The sequence below is a fragment of the Lynx rufus genome, unplaced genomic scaffold (assembly GCF_022079265.1).
Source record: "Lynx rufus isolate CCGP_SWC_20201006 ecotype Redwood Valley unplaced genomic scaffold, mLynRuf1.p SCAF_4, whole genome shotgun sequence".
NCBI lineage: Eukaryota > Metazoa > Chordata > Mammalia > Carnivora > Felidae > Lynx > Lynx rufus.
This window is the reverse complement of record NW_025814856.1, coordinates 29245161-29269928: the sequence shown is the minus strand read 5'-3', so window position 1 is coordinate 29269928 and position 24768 is coordinate 29245161. Positions and strand designations below refer to the sequence as shown.

Sequence of the window (24768 nt, the reverse complement as noted above, 5' to 3'; positions counted from 1 at the left end):
CCACCTTTCCACCTTTGGCCCTGTCTTGCCTTCCCACTGCCAGGAATGCCGTTCCCGCTCTGCCCCCAGAAGCTCCCATTGCTCCCTAAATCTGGGTTCAGGGACTACCTTCTCCATGAGGCCTCCCCAGGCCCTCAGTCTGTGCTATCTCTGGAAGGCAGAACAGAGTTTCAGATCACAGGTTCAAATCCTGGCTCTGTTACTTTCTATGTGACCTTTTTTTTTTTTTTTTTTTTTTAAATTTCAGAGAGAGAAAGAATGCGCACGTGAGTGGAGGAGGAGCAGAGGGATTGAGAGAGACAGAGAGAGAGAGAGAGAGAGACAGAATTCCAAGCACAGGGCTCGATCCCACACCCTGGGATCACCACCTGAGCCTACATCAAGAGTCGGATGCTCAACTGAGCCACCCAGGCGCCACTATGTGACTTCTAACCAATAACCTGAATCATTTCGGTCCTGGCGTTCTTCATCTATAAAAAGGGCTAAAATAACCCTGCTTCACGGGGCGGGGTGCAACATTCATTGGGAAGATACACACAGAACGCCTAGGAGTGTGCCTGGCATTGAGCAATGCTGTGCACCTACCCTCGTTCTCACCAACACCTTCATCATGCACTTCTCTTACTGCACACGCCACACTCTGTTATAACTGCTCTTCTCATTACTAGAAGGTCCCCGAAGGGAGGGCTGACTGCCATCTGTACGTGGAAGAACAGCAGTGAAGCTCTGTCTCCTACCAGCTGTGCAACTCTGGGCACGTGACTTAACCTCTCTGTGCATCAGTTTCCTCATCTGCGAATGGAGAGAATATTGCCTACTATGCTACGGAGCGTGAGGATTATGTGAACTAGTGCATATAGAACACTTAGAAGGTTGCCTGGCAGCCATCAGCACCTCGTTGATGTTATCGGCGGGATTATCGTCATCACCGTCCCTATCCTCTCCCTCGTCAACACCCCAGCAGCACCACTCGGATGCTGAGGGCTCCCTGGGTGTCTGCAGCATGGGATCCCCACGTCATATCTGAAAGCCTAAGTGGCAATCACACAGGAGGCTGCCTGTGAGAAGGCACAACCTCAAAGTTTGCCCTGAGATACGACCGCACCACACTTCTTGCTGTCCTTCGGGAGAAACGCCTGTCCTGCTGCCTGACTCAATCCGTGGCCCTCGGAGGACAAAGTCTAACAACACCAGAACTGGTGTTGAACTGCCAGAAACTACCAGGCACATATAACATGCTGCCTGGGCTGGATATACACTCTCTTGCTCCCGTGACTTCTTCAGTCCCCTGACAATCTTCCCCACGCTACAGCCCCCAGAGACTGGAACATACTATGAAATTTCGGCACAACCAACAAACATCCTCCATTTCAGAGTCAGGCAGACCTGATTACAAATTCTGGCTCAGGCCTTTCTAGCTGTGTGACTTTGGATAAGTGACTGCCCGTCTCTGAGCCTCGGGTCCCTCCCCTATCAAAGGGAGACATGATAATGCTCATTCACCTCTCAGAGGACTTCTAAGGATTAAATGAGATAAACCAATGTGAAGCAGATGATGCAAATTATGGCTAGCTAATCGATAGAGCCAGATGCAAGATGAAATCGGGAGGGGGGGGTCCTGATTGAAAGTTATTAAGGAGTTTCAAGATGGGGGCGGGGGAGGGTGAGGGCAAGTACAGGGCCTGCTGAGCACAGGGCTCCGTGTGCCTGCCCAGGTCCCATGCTCCTGAAGCGGGCCTGACCGGTCACAGAGGAGACATCCTCCAGGGAACAGTCATTCTTCTCTTCCTTTCTATGAAACCCAGCACCAGTGCTGCCGATGGGGTAAAATCAGACCCTCCCGGTGGCTGGGAGCAGCTCACCTTCCTTCAGTGCTGCACTCGTGGCCCAGCTGCCTACTGAAAGGGCCGAACTTGGCTGCCCCAATCCTGGAGAGCGTGCCCCCTCCCCGATGCTCAAATCCTGACGCCAGAAGGAGTCCAGCCCCTTTGGGCTCATGGAGCTTTTTTCTGCTCACCTCTATCTCTGATTTATCCAGAAGGGCCGGTGTTCCCAGCAGAACCGGCCTTCGATCCCTGCCCGCCACGGGTTGTGTGAACCCGCAGCCCATCCGTGGGCCTGGCTTGGCGCCCCTCCCCGACTGATTATTATTGGACTGAGTTTGCTGCCAACATTGAATAAGCGATTCGGTTCACATGAAAAAAAAAAAATCAACAATGGAAGCTCCCACCAGAAGTGTTTAAGGTTGGCAGCACAGGCCTGAATCCCCACACGGCAAACGTCAGCTGGAAGTGAGCAGAACACTCTTTTTCCAGACAGGGCATGTGTCACGAGTTTGCCACAGTCCTCACTGCTCCCTCATGTCACACACCAGACCCGCCACCCTCACCCCTGCCCCTGCTGCCAGCTCACTCTAGCCAGCCTAATTTCAGGCTGCAGGGGGGCACTCTGACCCGAGGAAGAGCAGAACAACACAGACTCGGGTAATTTTAAAGGGCCTCATCATCAAACGCAAGAATTATGGTGTAAGAAACTCCTGACCAGGATTTGGCAATCACGAACCTGGCTCAAGGGAAGAAGCTGTTTCTGTACAAGGCCCCTTTCCCAATTCAAGATTTATTTTCGAAGAGATTTTATTTTTCAACCCATTCGAAACTGACCAGGCTTTGGCTCCAACTGTACAATGGCGGCCGTCCCCCCCCCAGTGAACTTGGACCTTTCCCATCCTCTTTCCAGAGCCGCATCTTGCTGGCGCATGTGTACCAGGAAGAAATGGGACGGGGGTCACAACTTACACCCACCTGTCCCTGCAGCGCCATGGCTGCGACGTGCAGATAAAGGGCTGCCAGGAAGGTAAGAAGACGGAGGCCAGGAGAAGGAGCCTGCTTCTGAAATGCCTTCCAGATAAAACTTAGAGCAAGATGCAAACTAACCCTCTCTGAGCATTCACAGGAGCGAGGCAAGGATTAATGACCTCCCCGTATCCCTCTCTCCCCTCAGGTTTTATTTCAGCATCCAGGAGAATCTGAGTAAAGTGCCTCCATTCTGCTTTTTAAAAAAATTAAAAAAAAAAAAAAAGAAAAGAAAAACAGTTTTCAGTGGCATATGTCATCACTGAATTAATGCTGTTTGCCTTTTACTGGCTTGGCTCCCATCCCAGTAGAAGCAAATAAAAACGGAGTACAATGTACTATAAATGCTACAGGCAGTGATACATCAGACGGACCCATGTGAAGCACTTCCTACCCCACGGTTAGCGCTCACCCTCTGCAGCAGGACAAAACCCCTACGCTGTCAAGATGACAATGAGCTTGGATCCAAGGACCACCATCAGGAGTACGGGAAAGTGGGACTCTTTCACCATTTAGGAAAGGTCAAGAGAAGGACAAACGGCACACTCATAATTGAGCCTGGTTCAACTGTGGGCGACTTGACTACGTTTGCTCTGGGTAACACCACTCATTAAAAACCACCCACATTTGTGAATTCAGATGCTTAAGAAAAAATCTATGATAAAAAAAAAAAACAAAACATAAAATTTACCATCTTAACCATTTCTAAGAGTACAGTTCAACAATGTCAAGTACATTCGCACTGTTGTGCAACCAACCTCCGGAATCTGTTTTTCATCAGCAAAATGGAAACTCAATACCCATTAAACAACAACTTCCCCCCCCCCCATTCCCCAGCCTTTGGTGTCTGTCTTTCCTTCTCCGTCTCTATGACTTTAACTGACTGTAGGCACTTCGGGCAAGTGAGATCATATATTTGTCTTTTTGTGCCTGGCTTATTTCATTTAGCATGATGTCCTCAAAGCTCACGTACATTGTGACAAGAATCAGAATGCCCTTCCTTGTTGAGGTTGAATAACATTCCATTGTATGTAGATACCACATTTTATTCATCCATTCATTTGTTTGGGTAACAACCCAAATGGGCATCCCTTGGCTACTGCGAAAATGCTGCAATGAACAGGAATGTATACATATCTCTTTGAGACCCTGCTTTCAATTCTTTTGGGTATATACCCGGCAGTGGGTTCGCTGGATCATATGGTAAGTTCTATTTGTAATTCTTTTAGGAACCACCATATTGTTTTCTACAGCGGCTGTTCCATTTTACATTCCCACCAACAGTGCACAAGCATTCCAAATTCTCTATGTCTTCGCCAACATTTTGTTATTTTCTGTTTTGTTTTTTTTTTTGATGGTAGCCAAGCAGATGTGAAGTGAAAAGGTGGCTGGTTTTTTACAGGGTTACAAAATTTGTCTTTATTCTTCTTGAGCCCTGACATCATCTACACCATGGCTGCAAAGGCATGACTGTCAGTTACAAACACACATATTCTCCTGCAAGGGGCCCTGGCTCTGTGTTCCTATTACCATGCTTGAGCTAGATTAGCGCATCATGTATTTCCATTTATATTACCACCCGGAGTTCTTGTGAATAAGCACTCCTTACCCCCTCACAGAGAGCTCCCTTCATCACAAACAATCAAACAATAGTCTGTCATGTCTATTTCAATTAGGTGTTGGAAAATTGAGGGTGTTTGATAAATCCCAGTTTAATTCCAAGCCCTATACACGGGCTGGTCCTGATCTACCAAACCATCGCCATAGACGCTTTGTTGCCAACATCATGTGCCTCTGCCGTCAGCTGGGACACAGGCTGTACACCCTACCTTGTCAAAGACACCACCCCCTACAACCTGAATTCCCGACTCCAGTCTCTTTGGAAACCCACCCATTCTGGTTTCCCATACCAAGAGATACATAATCTGTCCTAGTTCAAAGATCCCTCAGTGGGGAACGCCAACGTCCAAGGGCCCAGACACTTTGTGGGAGGCGACGAAACCACAGCAGCACTGAGTAAACCCCTTGAAGCCACTCCAAGCTAATTTCCTGGGACACTCCTAGGAAGGTGATAGCCAAGAACAGGGGTGATCAAGATGATCTAGAAAACACCTCCGAAGAAAGAAGCCTGACCAAGAAAGCTAGCCCTGGCTGCAGATTGCTTTGGAGAGTCCATACAAGAGTCCATACAAGTGCCGCCGTAATTTTTTTTTTTTAATATAGTTGTGTTACATCCTCTGCTCCCTTGACCTCCATATACTACAGCTGGGTATCACACACATGATTTCTGCCCTATCTTCACGAGCCCTTCCTAATACTTATTTTTGTCCTTAATTATTTCTTTCCTCAAGTATACTTTGAAAAGGAAACTTTGTATTAAGAGGATAAGTCAGTTTCTCAACCCCAGCACTGCTGAACATTTGGGACCAGGTAGTTCTCTGTGGTGAGGGGAGAGTCTGTGTTAGTGTAGGATGTTCAACAGCATCCCTGTCTTCTGCCCAACTAGATGTCAGGAGCAGCCCCCTCCCTAGGTGTGACAACCAGAAATATTTTCAGATATGGCCAAATGCTTTCGGGAAGAAGGGGGGATCAAATCCTCAATGGTTGAGAACCTCTGCCATAAACAGAAAACTAGTATTTTTTCTAAAGCACACATTCAAATATTCACTTAGTAATCAAAATTTCATCTGAAATCATCTTGTGTTGCCCACTCGGGATAAGTCCAAAGCCAGAAGGAAGGGAGCACAACTTGAGGTGGGTTCCTCTGGATCTAGGAGTCAGGGCCTGTGTCCGAGCTCCATCTCATCACGTGCTGTGTTGCCTGGGCATGTTCCTTAGGCTTCTGAGCCTCGGTTTCCTCACTGGCCAAAGGTGGTAAGGACAGCACGGTCGCCCAGGTGCTACAGGACTACAAACACACAGCTTGGCTTTTAGCAACAGGCAACACCAGCACAGAACAAATGTGAACTGGTGATGTTACTGTTTCTCTAATCAAAGGTTTTCACGGGGGGGTCCTTAGAGCTTGAGAGTTCCAAAGGGGGTTCCTTGGGGTTTGCCCAAAGGAGTGGGGTGGCTGGAGCTTGGCATCCTTCACTCTGGCTCAAAGCAGAGAACCAGCCCAACGAACGGACCCTGACCTTTCTGAGCTCATGGTCTGGACAAAAGGAGGCCACGGGCCAGCTCTGGCCTGGAGGCTGTGGAATGCTGACCCCTGAACCGGACCACCCTTTTAGCGCCTGGCTCAGGGCTGAAGCAGAGGAGGCAGCGGTGAGCTTTCAGTGATTGAGTGTTGACACACTGGGGTTCTGAGCAGGAACAGTCTGAAAAAGGACTTTCCCTGATTCAAGGAAAGGAAAATGGAAAACCCTAGCACTAAACGATCACTTCATCAACCATGCCCACCCTGAAATGCTCCTGCTAGGGCACGCCGTACTGCACACATTTCATCGCATCAAATGGTTACTGGGGGTGCCTCCACCGCAACCTGGCTGTGGCTCCCGAGAGAGGCGCCATGTTGGATTTCCATGCAGCACGCAACCCATCAAGGGCTTTCACACCCACAGAGGTCAGCAAACAGAGTGGCTGCACTGAGGCTTCTAATCCTTTGGGTGGGCCTCCAGGGCAGCGGTAACTATAGCAATCAACTCTGCAAGTAGAGGCCAGGTACCCGTTCCCACCTACCCGGCCCAGGCATGGGTTTCATTTGGCCTCAGTGAAAACAAAAACAAGAAAGGAAGAAAAACGTGAAGATGTTTTAAAAATTGGAACTCACTTAAAACCTGGGAGATTCTGCACAAAGACTGGGAGTTTTGGCTCATGAGGCAGCCTCAGTGGCTACCATCAGTGGGAACTGAGTGAGGCGGCCTTCTTTAGAAAGGACACGTGCTCTCGATTTGCTGTGGTCCTTACTGCTCCCTAACGTCCACCATCTGGTCCTCTCCTCTCACTGATAACACCTGTCTGACTTCCACAGTTGTCTGACTTTGCCCCTTCTTCCACAGAAGGACTCCCCTCTTCTCCTTCCTTGTGAGTCAGTACCAAAGCTGTAGCAGTCACAGGACTATAAAAAGAGGTTATTGAACATCAGAGGAATTTTAAAAAAGCCTTCTGGAGATGTTGGTCAAAATACAACATAGTCTGTAACTTTAAACATTAATGCTTATGTCCAAGAGACTAAATACTGATTAAAGTACTTGCTTTTACTTTACTATGAAGAAAATATGAGACCAATTTAAACAAATGTACATGCAAAGTCTTTGAAATAAGTCAGAACTAACATGAAGATGATGGTGACTTTATCTAAAGAGCAAATGCCTTGGGGATGCCTAAGTGGCTCAGTCAGTTAAGCATCCTACTCTTGATTTCTGCTCAGGTCGTGATCTCAGGGTTGGTGAGTTCGAGCCCCTCATCCAGCTCTGCACGGACAGCGCACGGCCTACTTAGGATGCTCTCTCTCTCTATCCCTCCCTCCCCCCACAAGCTCTCTCTTTCTCTCTTTCAAAATAAATAAACAGTGAAAAAAATAAATAAAGAGTAAATGCCACACTGGAGGAGGCAGACAGGGAAAGGCTGGGACGGCTGGAAGCAAAGGAAGGTCTTGGGGATCACAGGCTGATGTGGGGTCGTGGGTTTTACCCTCAAGTCACTCAAAGCCTTCATTAACCAACAAGCACACGTATATTTCTTCTTTTTAAAAATTTTTTTAATGTTTTATTTATTTTTGAGAGAGACGGGGACAGAGAATTCCCCATAGGCTCTGCACTGACAGCACAGAGCCCGATGTGGGGCTCAAACTCAGGAACCTGAGTTCTGTTCAGTTCCTAAAAACTCTTCTAGTTTGTAAACAAATATCTTTTTAAAAATTTTTTCATGTTTATTTATTTTTGAGGGGGGGAGGGGCAGAGAGAGAGGGAGACACAGAATCCAAAATAGGCTCCAGGTTCTGAGCTGTCAGCACAGAGCCCGATGCAGGGCTTGAACCCACAAACCGTGAGATCATAACCTGAGCCAAAGTCGGACACTCAACCGACTGAGCCACCCAGGTGCCCCTCACATATTTCTTCTTAAACCAGGGGTCGGCAAATGCTGCCTCGCATATCAACCCAGGTCCGTTGGGTCTGTTTTTGTAAACGGTTTTGTTGGAACTCAACCACATCTGCTCACTTACATATTGTCTTTGGCTGCTTTTGTGCTACCTGGCCGGGTTGAGAAGTTTTGACGGAGACCTGTGGCCCGCAAGGCTTTGAGACATGAACCTTCCCGCTGAAGGGAACTGGGGAGGGAGTCACTCTGGTTTTACCGGTTTGGGGGCAGAGGCAGAGATCCTGGAGGCCAGTTTGAATGCCAGCTAATTGGGGACCACAGTCTTGGCCTGCTCCTTAATGTCCAGGGATGATTACAAAAGAAAGACCTGCACGGGGCCTCCTCAGAGTCACCATTGTGATTTTGTGGCCTTTGAATTATAGACAGCTCCTCCTTCCTTAGGACTGACAGCAAGAGTGACTTCATTTATCTGCACCTCTGTCTGCACCGAGAGCTCCTGTGATCCCCACCTTCCAGACAAGAACACTGAGCAAAGACCACCTGAGGAGCCAGAGCGAATACGGGGTAGACACTACTAGGGTGATGACCCTCCAAAAGCCACTCTGCCATTGCACACGTGGACACTGATGGTGGAAGCTGGGGACCCACACACGCCAGCCCTGGGGCTGGAAACGCACAGTGCTCACCATCTGTTTCTCGTCCCTTTAGCTGGAATCTGACTCAGTTCCACTCACCTGGAACGTGCCCCAGGTCCCCACTGCTCTCCAGTCTTCTGAGCTGTAAACACTCCCAACCTAAGCTCTCAACAGTCACCTTGATCAGAAGGTGGGCAAAGACATGTTCAAGAGGAGCACACTGAGAATACTACTTTGTTGGAGCCTTCAGTCCACAGGCGGAGCTGCTCAAGTTTGAAAATCCGTTTTCAACAAGGTCCATCACTGGTCTTTGGAGAAACCCCATTGGTCCAAGCCACCCCTGCCATCACCTCCTAACCGGGCTTCTAGTGTCCGCTCTCACCTTCCCTGTGCAATCTCCACAGACAGGCCAGAGTGGTCTTTCCAAAAGGTTAATCAGATGAGGGGATCTCCACTGAAATCCATCACTGGTTTTCCATTTCAGTTAGAATCAAATCCTCAGCACGGACGATGAGCCCCCCTCCTGGCCTGAGCTCTGCCCATCTGTGAACTCATCCGTCATCCCTTCTCCCAACTCTCACCACTGGCCTGCGGATAGCTCTTAAACTGCTCTAAATGAATCCCCACGTTGGGTCTCTAGACCGGCTATCCCTGCAGCCTAGAATGCTCTCTGATGGATCTCCGCATGGCTACCTCCTTACTGCTTGGGTCTCTCCACTAATGTCATTCCTTGAACACTCGATGCCGTACTGCCCACCCCCCGCCCCCAACTCTGGCACTATTTGAAGTTATGCATTTCTTCCTTGCAATATTCTCAAGCTTCTCCACTAAAACATAAACCCCTGGAGAACAGAAGCCCGCCTTGATCTGTGTTCTATTCCCAATGCTTTGTGCAGTGCCCAGAACACAGCGGGTACTCCATAAATATTTCTTTAATATCTTCAAATGCAAGAAATTCTGTTTCACAGCCATTCCTAGAGGGAATGTCATGATTCATGTAGGAATGGCTTCAAACGGCTTTATAAGTGGCCCAGTATTTCCTTCACTCAACTCCACGGAAGGCTACTCTGTACCTTTCCCTAAAATCAAGACAAACTGAGCAACACCCATAGGAAACCCAAACTTCAAAAAACGAGTCCATACCAGCTTTAAGGAGGAACGTAATTCAAAACATGAAAATTTATTCTAAGTTGTATCTTAACATACGAGATCTCAGCTTTAGATGAATTTTAATGTTTACAAGTGCAAAAGCAAATAAATATTTACCAGTTGCTTTTTTTTTTTTGCACTCTTATAACTCCACAACAGCTTAGATGCAAAAAAAATTGTTGCTAAACATCTTGTAGTCTGGCAAAAAGAAGAATTTCTTATTAAGAAAACCCCTCACAACAATAACAACCCCTCATGCTCACGGCTGCCTCGCAGAGACGAACAGGATGGTTCGTTAGGATCTGAGCGTTGGAGAGAGCAGCACATCTCACTGGTCAGGATGACGGGGAGCGTTGCCTCACGGCGGAGGCCACACCAACCATGCCCTGCTCTCACCATCCATGAGCTGGGTGATTCATGCAGCAAACAGGGCTCTGGGACAGAGAGCCCTAATCTCCGGGCTCGGACGGTGAGCTAGTAGCAGCCTGCTGCACGCTGGAGGGTCTCAGGCTTTTGGTTTCGACGTGAATGTCACTTCCCCAGCTGGGCCTATCTTAGTTAAGAGAGGTCCCTGACCTCCTCATGATTCTCTTCAAAGGCACCCTGTTTATTCCCTCTATGACCGTTTCACAGACTCCAATTTTAGTTGGCAGTTTCCTGGCTAGCTAGCGGACCTGCTCGCTTGCTGTGTTGACACCCGGCTTCCTCGCTTCCCCGTGGGCGCTCTAGCTGAGTGCCATCGTGGCTGAGTCCTTTACACAGTGAGCCTCAAGAGGCAGAGGCTGTGCTTACCTCGGTTCGCACCCACCCAGGGCCTGGCACCAAACAGTCGGTCCATAAACACAGGCGCTAAGTGAATACAGAATGAAATCTTGGGGCGCCTGGGTGGCTCAGTCGGTTAAGCGTCCGATTTCGGCTCAGGTCATGATCTCGCGGTTCGTGAGTTCAAGCCCTGCGTCGGGCTCTGTGCTGACAGCTCAGAGCCTGGAGCCTGTTTCAGATTCTGTGTCTCCCTCTCTCTCTCTGATCCTCCCCCGTTCATGCTCTGTCTCTCTCTGTCTCAAAAATAAATAAACGTTAAAAAAAAATTTTTTTTTTAAAAAGAATGAAATCTTGGGGCGCCTGGGTGGCTCAGTTGGTTAAGCGTCTGACTTCGGCTCAGGTCATGATCTCGCGGTTCGTGAGTTCAAGCCCTGCGTCGGGCTCTGTGCTGTGATAGCTCAGAGCCTGGAACCTGCTTCCAATTCTGTGTTTCCTTCTCTCTCTCCCCCTCTCCCATTTGTACTCTGTCTCTCTCTCTCTCTTGCAAAAATAAACATTAAAAAAAATAAAAGCATGAAATCTTAAAGAGGGGCTCCTGGGTGGCTCAGTTGGTTAAGCATCTGACTCCTGATTTTGGCTCAGGTCATGATCTCGTGGTTCATGGGTCTGAGCATCACAAGGGGCTCCACTCTAATAGTGCAGAGTCTGCTTGGGGGATTCTCTCTCCCTCTCCTTCTGCCCCTTCCCCACTCATGCTCTCTCTCTCTCAAGATTAACTTAAGAAAAGAAAAAGAGTGAAATCTTAATGAATAAACTTCTTAAGATCAATGTCTTTTTTAATTCATTTACCTCACCGTGTCCAAGTCCTCGGAGGGACCCTGAGGTAAGTGGATTTTACCAGCAAACAAACATCAAGGCAAGACTTCCTCGAGCAACAATAAGAGAGAAAGTCTTCATATTAGAACAAACCAGAGAGCAAGAGAGACAGACAGATACAGGCACACACACGTCTCTTACGCCAGGGACACATACACTTCCAGGAACATGAAGTTCCCTATCCCGGTTTTTCTTAAAGGGGGAGACTGCTCACGGCAGCACGGAGCCTCACAGGAGGACCGGGCCACTTACCTGGATTGACAGTGATAAATTTGCTATCCTCGGAAAATCTGTCCCCTCGGGACACAGGCTTTTTCGATGGCATCTGGGGCCTCCCAGGATCACTCCCTTCGAAACGCTCCTCTGTGACTGTGGCGGGCACTTGGGTGGAGGTGACCGAGCCGGGGTCCAGGCCCGGGAGGGCATCCCTCCCATCATCGGGCCGGGCTGTAGGGACGGCAGTGTGCTCTCGCCCGTGCCCAGGCAGAGTCTGACGCCCACCGGCCTCCGCAGTCCTGTCGGGAGACGAGGGGGTGGGGGTGGGCTCGTCCTGGCTCCGTTCCTGGGTGGCGTGGGTCACCCCGCTCTTTTTCTTCTCGGAGTCCTTCTCCCCCTCCTCCTCATGCTCCCGCTCTCCGTCCTCGCTCTCGCTCTCCTCATCCTTTTCCCCTTCCTCTGCGCCCTCGCTGTCCCTGGTGGGTGCCGAGTCGCCGTCGGGGCCCGGGGAGGCCAAGGCCTCTGTGGTGGCTAGGACGGGCCTGCTGGCCTGCTTGCTGGCAGAGGCGGCCGTGGGCAGGCGCGTGGGCCACACGGTGCTGGGGAAGGACGGGATGCCACCACCGCTGAACCCCAGGCCCGCCAGGAGCGTGCTGGTGACCACCGAGGCCACGGTAGCCTGGCTGCCGCTGGAGGAGGGGCCCATCCCGGTCGCCATGGAGACAAATGAGAAGGGGATGCCGGACGACGTCCAGGTAGAGGACCCCGAGCTGATGGGGGCCATGTCGGCCGAAGAGGCAGGAGACGCTGTGGGCTTCAAAGGGTCACCCGGGGAGGTCAGGGGAAGGGACAGAAGAGAAAGCAGAGCCATGTCAGTCATCAGGATTGGGAAAAAGGCCCTGCTTATGACCCTCAGTAGGTTTTTGTGGTACCAAGGCTGACATGAGGTGGTCCGTGGTCTCATGACCACCTCCGGTCTCAACAGTTTTACAATCACTTTGAGCGCATTAAAAAATTCAACTAGCGTATCAAACCAACACTTCACCACTTTTGCTTAGGAAGAAGCTCAGTGAGTGGCAAAAAAAAAAAAAAAAAAAAAGAAAAAAGAAAAGTAAGTACCATTAAAGTTGGTATAAAGACCAATATCTGCTAAGCAATAAATCAGCAACATCAGATGGTCACATGATCCTGGGCTGACCCTGCCAGAGGCAGGAGTCCCTGCTTTTTCATATGTATCACTGGCTCTCATGGAGAACACACAGCAACCAGGTCTAGAAAAGCCCTCCAGGGTCTGGTTCCTCCGTCTCAAAGTGAGGAAGCGGATGGACAGAAAGGCACGTGGCTGTCCACGTCCGCAGCGGGAGGAGCCACGCTCAACCCTGCACACTCTGGGAAGTGGCTTACAGCCCTGCGTCTTCCTCGTGGGTCCCGTATAGCCGCTGCTGCTTCCGGAGTCTCTGGGTCTATCCATGGGGACCTCTACACCCAGGTACATGAGGCACACAGGATCATCACCCCATTTTACAGGTCAGGAAACCAAGGCACAGAGATATTAAGGGCTAGAGGCAGGGCCGCCTGTGTTCAAGCCTCAACTCATTCTTCCCACCATCCTAAACTGGGGCTTCTGTGTGAGAAGCAGATAATGGTATCTTGGAAAAACACGAAATGTTGCTCTAAGTTACCTGTTTTAGTTCTTATAACCTGGTATAAGCATCCAGAATGCCATCCCCTCACTTAATAGTTCAAAACAATACAGCCAGAGCCACTTTGGTTCCTTAACGTTATCACCATATTTCACTTGGGAAACGTTGTAGTCTAAGGAAGGCCAATGTTAGCACATGTTCGTTTCTAATGCTAAATGCCACATAAGACAAAGCATCCAGGACATAGAGGTCAGACGGTCTGGGCTTGAGTTGACAACCTCTTGTCTGGGTGATGCTGAGCACATTGTTTTAACTCACTAAGCCTCAGTTTCCTCTGTAAAATGGAAACAGTAGTAACACTAGTCTTATGGGATGCTGCAAGCAGTAAATAAAATAATAAAATCATCTAAAACCCAGGGAATGCTAGTAAATTTTAGACTATTACTGTTATTACCAACACTGTGATTAATATTATGATTGTTAGTTACACTAGGAATGGGAAAGTTTAGATATTAATTGAGGCTCCAGAAACTTGCAAATCCACATAACTCTGGGGAAATGACAACCTCTGAATTTTAGCATATGTTCAACGAAGGGCTTGGAACAGACCTTTTGCACTCATTTGCACTCTTACATTGTATGATCCCACAGATTATAAATAATTTAAAATATGGAGTTTTTACCTTGATAGGAACTATACAGTACAACACAACTGCTTTAACTGTCGCCAAGCTTCTTTTCATAACACATTGAATTATAAAGAGGGAGAAATGTGATTTTTTCTGTATTTTCACCTCTTCAAGAGCAGTTTAACAACATCTTACTGCCACCTCGTGGTCACAGTTTTAACTGCATGCGAGTTAACAACCAGCCAGAACAAAGCAATTACCGTTTGCTACTTACCACTCCTGTTTTAACAATTCTGGTCCCTTGGAATATTCGAGTAGTGTTAGCTGAGAAACAAAGAAATTACATCGTAAACAATATACCTTTTTTTGTTGTTCCAATAAAACTTATGATTTACATATAATTTTCACCTGTCATGAGATATTCCTTTGTAGATTTTTTCCCAACCATTTAAAAATGTAAAACCCTTCTTAGCTTGTGAGTCATTAAAAAACCTTTCACAGGGCTATGTAGCTTGCCTGCTGACTCTTGTCTTATGGTATTAGTTAAATTAAAAAAAAAATTAATTGTTTTCTGTTTTGAAGTAAAACTTACATAAGTAAATCTACAAATTTTAGGTGCACTGTCCCAGTAATTTTCTCTATAAACACCTGTGTAACTACTACCCATATTGAGACATATATAGATGTTGGCCAGCACTCCAGAAGGTTTGCATAAGCCCCCAATACTGACCCCACCTTTCCAAAAGGTAACCCACAATTCTGACCTCTGTTTTGTCTATCTTTGATTTCATATAAATGGAATCATTATTGCACTGTTCCTACCTATCATCTTTCTTTTCAAGTCTATTTATTTTTTTAGTAATCTCTGTACCCAACTTGGGGCTCAAACTCACGACCCTCGGATCAAGAGTCACATGCTCTTCTGACTGAGCCAGCCAGACAACCCCCCTACCTACCATCTTTTTGTTTATAATTTCCTATATTATCAATTCCGTGATTATAACGTGAATCCTGAACTTACTATAGTTTACCTTAAACTAGCACTTGTACCACTTCCTAAAAACATAAGAACTGTACAATAGTTTAACCCTATTTGCCTGCCTCGCCTTTTGTGTGCTGTCATATATTTTATATTTTATTTCTATTCAGTTTTAAAGCCCCATAAGATACCGCCTTCATCGCTTCATTGCTTTAAATTGTCAAATTCTGATATGACCCACACAACATTCGTTCTGATGTTCGTTCCTTCCTGTGGTTCTGCCTCTTATTGTTGTTAAACAATATAACTCTAGAAAATGTTTAATTGTGGTAAAATACACATAAATTTACCATCTTAACTGATTAATTTTTTTTTTTTAATTTTTGAGAGAGAGAGAGAGAGAGAGAAAGAGAGAAGGCTCCATGATCAGGGCAGAGCCCGACGAAGGGCTTGATCCTATGACCCTGGGATCATGGCCTGAGCTGAAATCCAGAGTCGAATGCTCAACCGAGCCACCCAAGTGCCCCATCTTAACCACTTTTAAGTGTGCAGTTCAGTAGTGTTAGGTACGTTTTCATTGGTGTGCAACCAATCTCGGAATTTTTCATCTTCCAAAACTGAAACTCTGTACCCATTCACTTTTCTCCCAGCCTCTGGCAACCACCATTCTATTTGATGTTTCTATATGTTTGACTACTCTAGATACTTCACATAAGTGGAATCATATATATTTGCCTTTTTGTGACTGGCTTATTTCATTTAGCACAAGGTCTTTGAGGTTCATCCATGCTGGGCCATGTGTCAGAATTTCCATCCTTTTCAAGGCTGAATAATATTCCACTGTATACACACATAGCATTTTGTTTATCTATTCATTGTTAGTGGACACTTGGGTTGCTTCACTACTGTGAATAATGCCAAACAGTCTAATTAAAGAAAATAGCAAAGTGCTTCTTTGTGGTTATCTCCAAACAGTGTTATATAAACTAAAAGTTTGCTTCCTATATATACATGGCACTGAAAGATCAGAAAAAAAAAAAAAAAAAAAGCTAAATACCAAAGTATACAATATGCGTGTCTGTTGTAAGTTTTTACCTAAACCAGGAGTGGCAAACGACTGGCATAATTTTTGTTTGGCCTGCAAGCTTTTTTAAAACTGAATTTGTTGCAATAGCTTTCAAACTAAAAATCCCAATTTCCTGCTTATCCTGTAAAGTCACAATATTCAGTAAAACTGAACTCTCCTCCCTGCAGGGACTGAGCATCCCTCAGTGGATGGTGGATGTAGGATGTCCAGCTTCCCGTGGATAACCCTCCCCGTGTCTATACATGTGCCTTGCATGGCCCCAGGGGCACCTGAGTCTGCAACCCCCAGCCTAATGACACATTCATTTGGCATAGTTGGAAAGTCGAGATGAACTCTCGACTTTGGAAAGAGATGCATAGTTGGAAAGAGATGAACGTGGAGAGGAGACCCATTTAGAAGTCAATGCAACCAAGTCAAACAGAGCAGCCTAGGAAGTGAACAGCTCTTTTCCGGGACTAACTATAACCTCCTACCATCTTTTAGTTGCTCTAGGATCGATACGGTGCTGTCTCAGAAAGGTGTACTCACCTCCCTTCGTTAAAGCGGGTCATCTAAAGAGACCTGTGTCACCTGCCCTTTACAAAGGGCTCTGATTAAGGCCCAGAAACGAAGCAGCAACTCAGCACACATACTTCTCATTAACGTTTGACAGTTTCTACCGGGCTGGTTCAAGCTGCGGTGACCAGGAAGTTTCTCCGGGGGACCGTTGGTATCAGAAATGCTTAACCTGGCACCCATGGGCCCAGGGGGATTCAGGGACAGGAAAAAAAGGCATCTGCTTTTTCCCACTAAGCTCTCACTGATGTGAAACCAAGGCTCTCCTTCTGCCATGAGAGCAGCCAACACATCTCAGCAGCCCCAGCAGGACCTGTGACTTTGTCTCTGACTGAAGTCAGGTATTTTTATACTCCCTTATAATTGTCGTAGCTATTCTGCCGCAACATTTATGTTTGTCGCCACTCAGACATCAAGGTAGCAAGCCGACCCAATGCTTGTCCTTCGATGCCTTAATAAAAAAAGGAAAAAGCATATATGACTATATTCCCAAATTTATGTGTTTAAAATATTTTGACAACTGTATTTGAGCATAATTGGTTCCCTCTTCTGTGTATTTTACTTATTTATTTTAAGTGATTGTGAGACGGGATCCATTGGCTTCAGGCTGCCTAATGGGTCTGTGGCTCAGAGAAAAGCTCAAGAACCACTACTTTCTATGACCGTTGAGAACTGTAGACAGGCTTTGAACACGAAGCAATCGATCTTTCCACCCGTTTTTGTTGAATTACGGGGGCCATAGGGTAATATTTAGGGGTGGTCTGTTGCTATGTATAAACGATCTGGATTTGGAATAAGAAATCAAGACACTGCTTAGTGGCCAAGTGGTTTTTTCTTCTTGTTGCTGTTGTTTTTTTTCTGCAAGTTACTCGACTGCCTGGAACATCATCTCTCCATCAGTAAAATAACATGTACCTTACAAGCTGCCACTGCCATGGGGTCAAATGAAATAACTTACTAACTTATGGGAAAAGGCTCTGTAACTGTGAGCCATTCATGGATACTGCTTGCTATTATTACTATTATATTTGTCACACTCAAGTAAATATGTAACACTTAATAGTGTATTTACCATAATGTAAACATTCCAACATGGCTTCCTCATGCTCCCAAACCAGATGTAAACTTCATCACTGGGAAACCTAATTATTCTGAACCAGGCCTCTGTGAAATTCCTTAAGCTTTTTTCCACTCCCTTTTAAGACTTGAGTCCTAACAGTTGATCAGTTTTGCACGCTGGGCTCCACTGCTCACAAACGCATCCTTGGCTCTCAAGATGAGGTGTGCTAGCCTCCCCGAAGAGTTAGTTCGTACACTGCCCACCAGATGCCTGATTTAGGGAAGACGCAAAAGCCACCGTGGGGAGGCCCGGAGGATCCACGCCCCTCTGTCAACGTATAGGGACAAGCAACAATATAGAAAATGAGGAAACGCACGTCCACCTCTGAACAAAGTGAGTCTTTCTAGACAAAGGAGACATTGGCCATTTCCAACTAGTCTCTGTGATCAGACATGTTAAATATTCCATGCTTGGAATTTATAGCTGACAAGGCCTTTTTGAATTACATTACATTACAAACATTTAATTTTTCAAAGTCCACACAGAAGCCAGCAAGCTCAGGGGCCTATTAATCAGGACAGGCAGTTCTGCAGATTCTAGGTTCTTGGTCGGAGCACACGGGAGGCCTAATCATGATTTATGTGTCCAAAGTTCCAGGGCCCTGGCCTCAGCAAACTCCCACTGTGGCCTTCTATTCTCTCTCCTCTGGGCCGCACAGACCTGGCTCTGGCCTGTGGACCCTCGTCAACACAGGCAGAGGGGCCAAAACACGCAGGGCACAGGGGGTCGCATGAAAAAAACACAGCGATGCTCGTTTCAATTAGTTTAAACGAAAGGATGACATAATGTGAACACTAGCAAAGAGTATTTAAATGCTAAATGCCGAACTGTAAAGCTAGAAGGGATCCTTAGAGGGAATCTAAAGCTGGAGGGTTTCTTACCCTGAGTTCACCCTTTCTTTTTATGTCAAACCTAGTACTAAGGTGATATTTATAGTTGGTACCAGGCACTCTGCTAATTACTTTACATGTTTCACCACACGCCATTCCACAAGGTCCCTGTGAGGTCGGTACCTTCAATACCGCCGCTTTTCGGACGGGGACGCTGCAGCTTGGGGGAGCTAATAACCATTCTCTGAGTTCCAGAAACACTGAGTGGCAGGTGGACTCAAAGCCGGGGCCCTCATTCCAGGGCCCCAGCTCTACACCAGTGCCTCTCAGTCTTCACTGTGCATGCCAGGTGGGCCATCTGGTTAGAACTGAGATTCCTGGCCCCACCATCAGAGATTCTGAGGCAATTGTTCAGGGAGAGGCCCATAAATGTGCATTTCTCACAGGCTTCTAGATGATGCTGATTGACGCTGCTGGTTCAGGACCTACGGGCTTGATGGGGCCCCTGAAGTTGTACCCAAAACTCTGGATTTTTCTACGGGAAGGGTCCAAAGACTTCCTCAGATACAGGACTCAAAAAAGTTAAGAGCCGTTGGCCTGGGGCGTAGGTTTCTCTGAAACTGAGGATCCCAGGTGTGAAGAACCTTACCAGTGAGGACCTCAGCCTAGCACAGCAAGGTCCAGTGCCCTGGTCCCTCCCGCCACGTTGGTCTTGGTGCACGTCCCCAAACCAAGTCACCAAATAAAGTCACGAAATAAAGTTTCACTAGAACCAGGACTGGGATTAGGTTGGGGCAAGTTAAGACAGAGTGGATCCTAACGTTATTTAGAATTTGTGTATTTTCTCCACGAACATTTTGCACGGATTTTGCTTCGAAAAAAAGTTCTGGTAAAATACAACATACCTTGAGTACGGAGTTTTTTGGTACTCTTAAATTTTGCACGAAGGTAAATGCTTCCTTTGACTGACCCTAGTCCTGACTCTGGAATGTTCTACCAGACCCTATCTCAGCAGGAGCATAGAGCTATTTCTCCAGAAACCCAAGGATCCTGCAAGCAAAGGCTCATTTATGTGGCTTGTAAGCGAGAAGGGCATGCTGTAGGAGCGCCTGGGTGGCTCAGTCAGTTAAGCATCCAACTCTCGGTTTCGGCTCAGATCACAATCTCACGGTTTCACAGGTTTGAGGCCTGCATCAGGCTGTGCACTGCCAGTGTGGAGCCTGCTTGGGATCCTCCCTCTCTCTGTCTCTCTCTCCCTCTCTTTCTGCTCCTCCTCTACTCATGCGGTCTCTGTCTCTCTCAAAATAAATAAATAAACTTAAAAAAAAAAGGAGTGTGCTATATGTTTGGGCTCTAGTTCTTAAGAGAATAGCTAAGTGAATCATGCTAAAAATCCAAAGGCGATACTCCATAACACGACTAGGATGTGATTTTTGTGATGACGCAGTGTTAGACAAATACTTGGTTCCCCACAGTTGGAATATGGCAATAACAATAAACAAAATGATCCACACTCTGCTCTTGTTCCCTGTCTTCTGGCCTATGAAACCCCCAACCTAAAAGACAGGCTTAAATTCCTCAGGCTTTTCAGGCGTGATTTAAAACTCCATGTGTTGGGGCGCCTGGGTGGCGCAGTCGGTTAGGCGTCCGACTTCAGCCAGGTCACGATCTCGCGGTCCGTGAGTTCGAGCCCCGCGTCAGGCTCTGGGCTGATGGCTCGGAGCCTGGAGCCTGTTTCCGATTCTGTGTCTCCCTCTCTCTCTGCCCCTCCCCCGTTCATGCTCTGTCTCTCTCTGTCCCAAAAATAAATAAAAAAACGTTGAAAAAAAAAATTAAAAAAAAAAACAAAAACAAACTCCATGTTGATTCTTAGGCCAGGCTTATTTCTTCTGACCAGGCACGTCAAGAAGAAAACAGATAAAGCATAACAAAGGAGGGGTGCAGGGGCACTTGGGGCCAGAGAAGAGGGGAACTGGCCTTACCCTGAAAGAGCATTGTCTGGCTGAAGTCACTGCGCATGTCATTCCTACAGACGGCTTGGACGCGGAACAGGTAAAGGCTATCCGGTGACACGTGGCTAATGGTGGCTTTCTGCAGGTGAAGAAAGAAAGGGCAGTGAGTTGGTTTTGAGGGCTGGTACATGCCTGACCTTCTAAAACCAAACCTAAAATAATGTTAAGTATTCCTTTTAGGTTTCTGGGTACCATGGCAAAGCCTGACAGACACGATGCTCCCCTGCTGACCGGAGGCTCAGTTTGAAGGGAAAGAACGTTTAGAAATAACTGGCTGGGAATCTGTTTTCAACACTGAAACGTGCAGGATAGCAGATGTAACAAAATCAGTCCGGACTCATCCTTGACCAGCCTGGAACATGTCTTCGGCCATCTTCGTCCTCACAAGGCTTGGGATTCTTTCCTTTAGTCCAGTTATAGACTGTAATTATTTACCCTAGGCAGCCTCTAGAATTACCAAATATACTAAACTTCCAGAAGCAGGCAGAGTTTTTAATATCAACAACAAAATCTTGGCGTATACGTTTCTTGGCAGTTCAGAGGCCTCATTGTACTTGATGGATGGATACTATGGGGCACGAGGCTAGGTCAGAACACTTGATTAGAGTCCAGATGACATGAGACCCACCCCTGTCACACCACTCGCTGGCCGTGTGATTCCAAGTCAGTTGCTTAATGTCTTCCAGCCTCTGCTACCTTCCACTGTTAAATGCAAAAAGCAGTAGCTACCTCACAGGATGCTTGTGAGTCCTGTAGCACACACGCCATGCAAACCTTGTCCGCAGGCATTCCACACCACATAACGTAAAGAATGCCCCTGGTCTAACACAGAGTCCAGCAAGCCACAGCCCACAGGCCAAATCCTGCCTACTGTTTCCTTTTTTTTAATAAAGTTTTATTAGCATACAGCCATGCCCATTCATTTTCATGTTGTCTGTGGCAGCTTTCAGCCTACGACGGCAGAGCTGAGTAGCTGCCATAAAGACCTAATGACCTGGAGAGCACCCCCCCCCCCCATTTTGCTATCCGGCTCTTTCTAGAGAACGTCTTGTCAGTCCCTGGTCAAGCATCACCAGCCAAATCCAAATCCCTGTTCCTCAAAGCTTTATTCTAAGAGTCTTTGAAAATGAGAGAATTGGGGGCGCCTGGGTGGCTCAGTCGGTTAAGAGTCCAACTTCAGCTCAGGTCGTGATCGCATGATTTGTGAGTTTGAGCCCTGCTTCAGGCTCTGCACTTTCTCTCTCTCTCTCTCTCTCTCTCTCTCTCTCTCTCTCTCTGCCCCTCGTGGGATTCACTCTCTGTCCCTCACTCTCTGCCTCTTGATCACTTGTGTTCTCTCTTTCTCAAAAATAAATAAATAAACAATAAATAAATTTTAAAAAATTAAAAAAAAAAAAGTGTTCCTTTTAGGTTTCTAACCCCAGTAGCCGTAAGGTAGAGAACAGCTTTGCTCCCACTACATCAGCACTCTCAACTTCTTGAGGAATTAAGAAAATTAATTTTGTGTCCCCAAAGAAAATAACCACCCCCAGAAAATTCTGCTTAAAAAAAGAAAAAAAAAAAACTTGCTGTCAAAGCAGGTTTTTCTCTCTCTTTCTCTCATAAACTAATTAATGCCTCATTCTCTAAACCTCTGACCCCCTGGTCTGTCTTTGTTCAGAGCGAAATCTTTGCTCCATCTATGCAGGGGTTTATTAGAATTCACTCCCAGCCGGTATCTATTTATCTTTGTGTGTTTAATTATTTTCCACTTAGAACAAGAAACCGCGTAAGCGCCTAGTTTCTGCTGATTAATGTAAGTCATCTGTACTCGAGAACGAGAAAAACCCTTTACGGACTTCCAATAGTGACAAGAGAAAGGTTAAAACACATCATAACCTTGGGTGCCTTTCAATAGATTTCCCTCTGATTTCATGAGGCTCATCATTCCCTAATGTGACCCACATAACAATGTCTAGTGGGGAAATTGAAAATATAAATGGAAATGAAGTAAAAGAATCTTCATCTAAAAGAATATGAAAAGTATTATTCTGTAACTGATTGAATGGGCCCTGGGGACTCTGTATTGGAAAGAAAAAAAAAAAGTGATAACAGTCATTAAGAATCCCACTTGGTGCTACTGTATTTTTCATGTGCACGTACAATTACGGTTTCATTATTCCACAGCCTTTTTTTTTTCATTAACAGTAAGTGGAAGGCTTTTAAACCAAATGTGTCACTTTGAGTTTCTATGCAAAGGCTTCAAGCCTCGTGCTTGCTGGAGGGTTTGCTTTCATAGCGAAGAAGATGGCATCTGCAAGCACCTGTTCTGAAGGGCCTTGGTGGGTGTTGGCCTCTAAACACTTCCGTAAATGGTTAGGACGAGAAGCTGGGCTGGGCAGAGACAGCTTAGAGTGACGTCAGATATTAGAGTATCTGAGAGTCTGAGAACACAGGTTAAAAATCACATGGCCACAGGGGTCCAGTGTGAAATGGTAATGTGTGAGGCTGATCATTTGTGACCAAGGGAGTGGTGGGGACTCTGGGCAGCTGACGGTGCAGGTGACTAGAGTACTAGTGGGGAAGAGGAGGGGGAGGAGGAGGAGGAGGAGGAGGGGGAAGAGGAGGAGAGGAAAAGGAAGAACTATAATAGTAATAGCTTGGGGCTTATCCAGCACTTATGTGCCAGGACCTGTTGTACATTTGCACACCTCATACTTACAACAGCCACATCAGATTTAAAAAAGGGCTTAATGGAAGCTTTCTGGTTTTTTGTTGGTTGGTTTTTTTTTTTTAATGTTTTATTTATTTTTAAGAGAGCCAGAGAGAGAGGGCGCACGAGTGGGAGAGGGGCACAGAGACAGAGGGGACAGATGATTGGAAGAGGGTTCTGCGCTGACAGGAGAGAGCCCGATGTAGGGCTTGAACTCACCGCCGTGAGACTGCTACCTGAGCTGAAGCTGGACGCTCAACCGACTGAGCCACCCAGAAGCCCCTGTTGGTTGTGTTTTGGAAATAATGTAAGAATAAGCAGTCAGTTTTGAAGAGCCTGATTACAAAGAAACTACCTAGCTTTTTCCGGTGGTGTAGCCAGGAAGCGGAAGGGTGGAAGGAGCCCAGGGGGGTCCCAGCCATGGCTCCCACAGATAGCCACTGCGATGCGCAGCACAGCGCCCTCAGCAGGCACAGATAAGGCACGCCGTGCAGTGCACGGATAGTAAGAGACGCGGCGGGGGCTACCCTCATAACTGCAAGGGCAGTTATGAACACAGCGAGGTTTTACCAAGTCTTTGTCGCTGTCCTTTGTAAACGTCTTCTCCTTCTCGTCCTCGTTCTTGGTCCAGCTGTAGGAGATCATGTAGTTCATGATGGGTGGGTGGTAGACGGTCTCCGGCTGGCTCCAGGACACCTGCAGCGCCGTCTGGTTCAGAGGCTGCACCTTCATGTGGATGGGCGGAGAGCTGCAAACTGAAGACAACACACGGCCAAGCTCAGGGGCTCCCGGGACAACACGCGATTCCACCACGTGCCCGAGTTCTTAAAGATTCTAACCCCCAAAAGCTGGCATCGTAGTACAGGAAATATCCGTACTCCTTTTACCGAGTTTCACCCACTGCTAACATTTTGCACCTCACACTCTCACTCACACACACACACACAGACACACACACACACGCAATTGTTTTCTTGCAAAATCACTGAAAGCAAGTTGCAAACATGCTGATGCTTCCCTCCTTAATACTTTGGCCTTCATCTCCTCAGAATAAGGGCATTCTCTTATATAATTGCATTGGACTGCACACTTGCGTCCCCCTCTGCAAATTCATATGCTGAAATCTGATCCCCAATGTCACGGTATTTGAAGGTGGGGTCTTTGGAAGGCAACTGAGTCATGAGGATGGAACCCTCATTATGAAGGGGATTAGTTTTTCTATAAAAGAGACCCCAGAGGCACCCCCTCACCCATTCACCATGCAAGCAGACAGCCGTCTTACGGAGCAGGAAGCAGGCTCTTACCAGACAGCAAATCTGCCGGTGCCTTACCCCAGGGTCCCAAGCCTCTGGGACTGTGAGAAAACAAAATTTCTGCGGTTGACAAACCTCCCAGGCTATGGTAGTTTGTGGTAGCAGCCTGAGCTAAGGCAATAACCGTCACAGCATTATCATACTTAAGAAAATAAACATTAATTCAGTAATATTATCTGATATATAGTCCATATTCAGATTTCCCCAGTCATGTCCAATGATAATTTACAGCCATTCCCCCCCCCGCCCCATCCCATATTGCAGTTAGTTATCACAATGCTTTAGCCCTTTAAATCTATTACAGTCCCTGGCCTTTTTTCCTGATGACTTTTTTGAAGAAGCCAGGCCATCTGATGTGTGGGCTATCCCGACACA

At 46.9% G+C, this 24768-nt stretch overlaps 1 protein-coding gene across 1 annotated transcript in view; it reads right to left on the bottom strand.

Moving 5' to 3' along the window:
• The window catches only part of PTPRG (protein tyrosine phosphatase receptor type G), a 578709-nt gene that overhangs the window by 85861 nt on the left and 468080 nt on the right, over positions 1 to 24768 (bottom strand). The window contains exons 9-12 of the mRNA XM_047095189.1: positions 23651 to 23835; positions 20359 to 20467; positions 14080 to 14129; positions 11570 to 12347 (exon numbers count right to left, since the gene is read on the bottom strand). Coding sequence (XP_046951145.1) covers positions 11570 to 12347; positions 14080 to 14129; positions 20359 to 20467; positions 23651 to 23835 — 1122 coding nt within the window. The remainder of the gene's footprint in view (positions 1 to 11569; positions 12348 to 14079; positions 14130 to 20358; positions 20468 to 23650; positions 23836 to 24768) is intronic.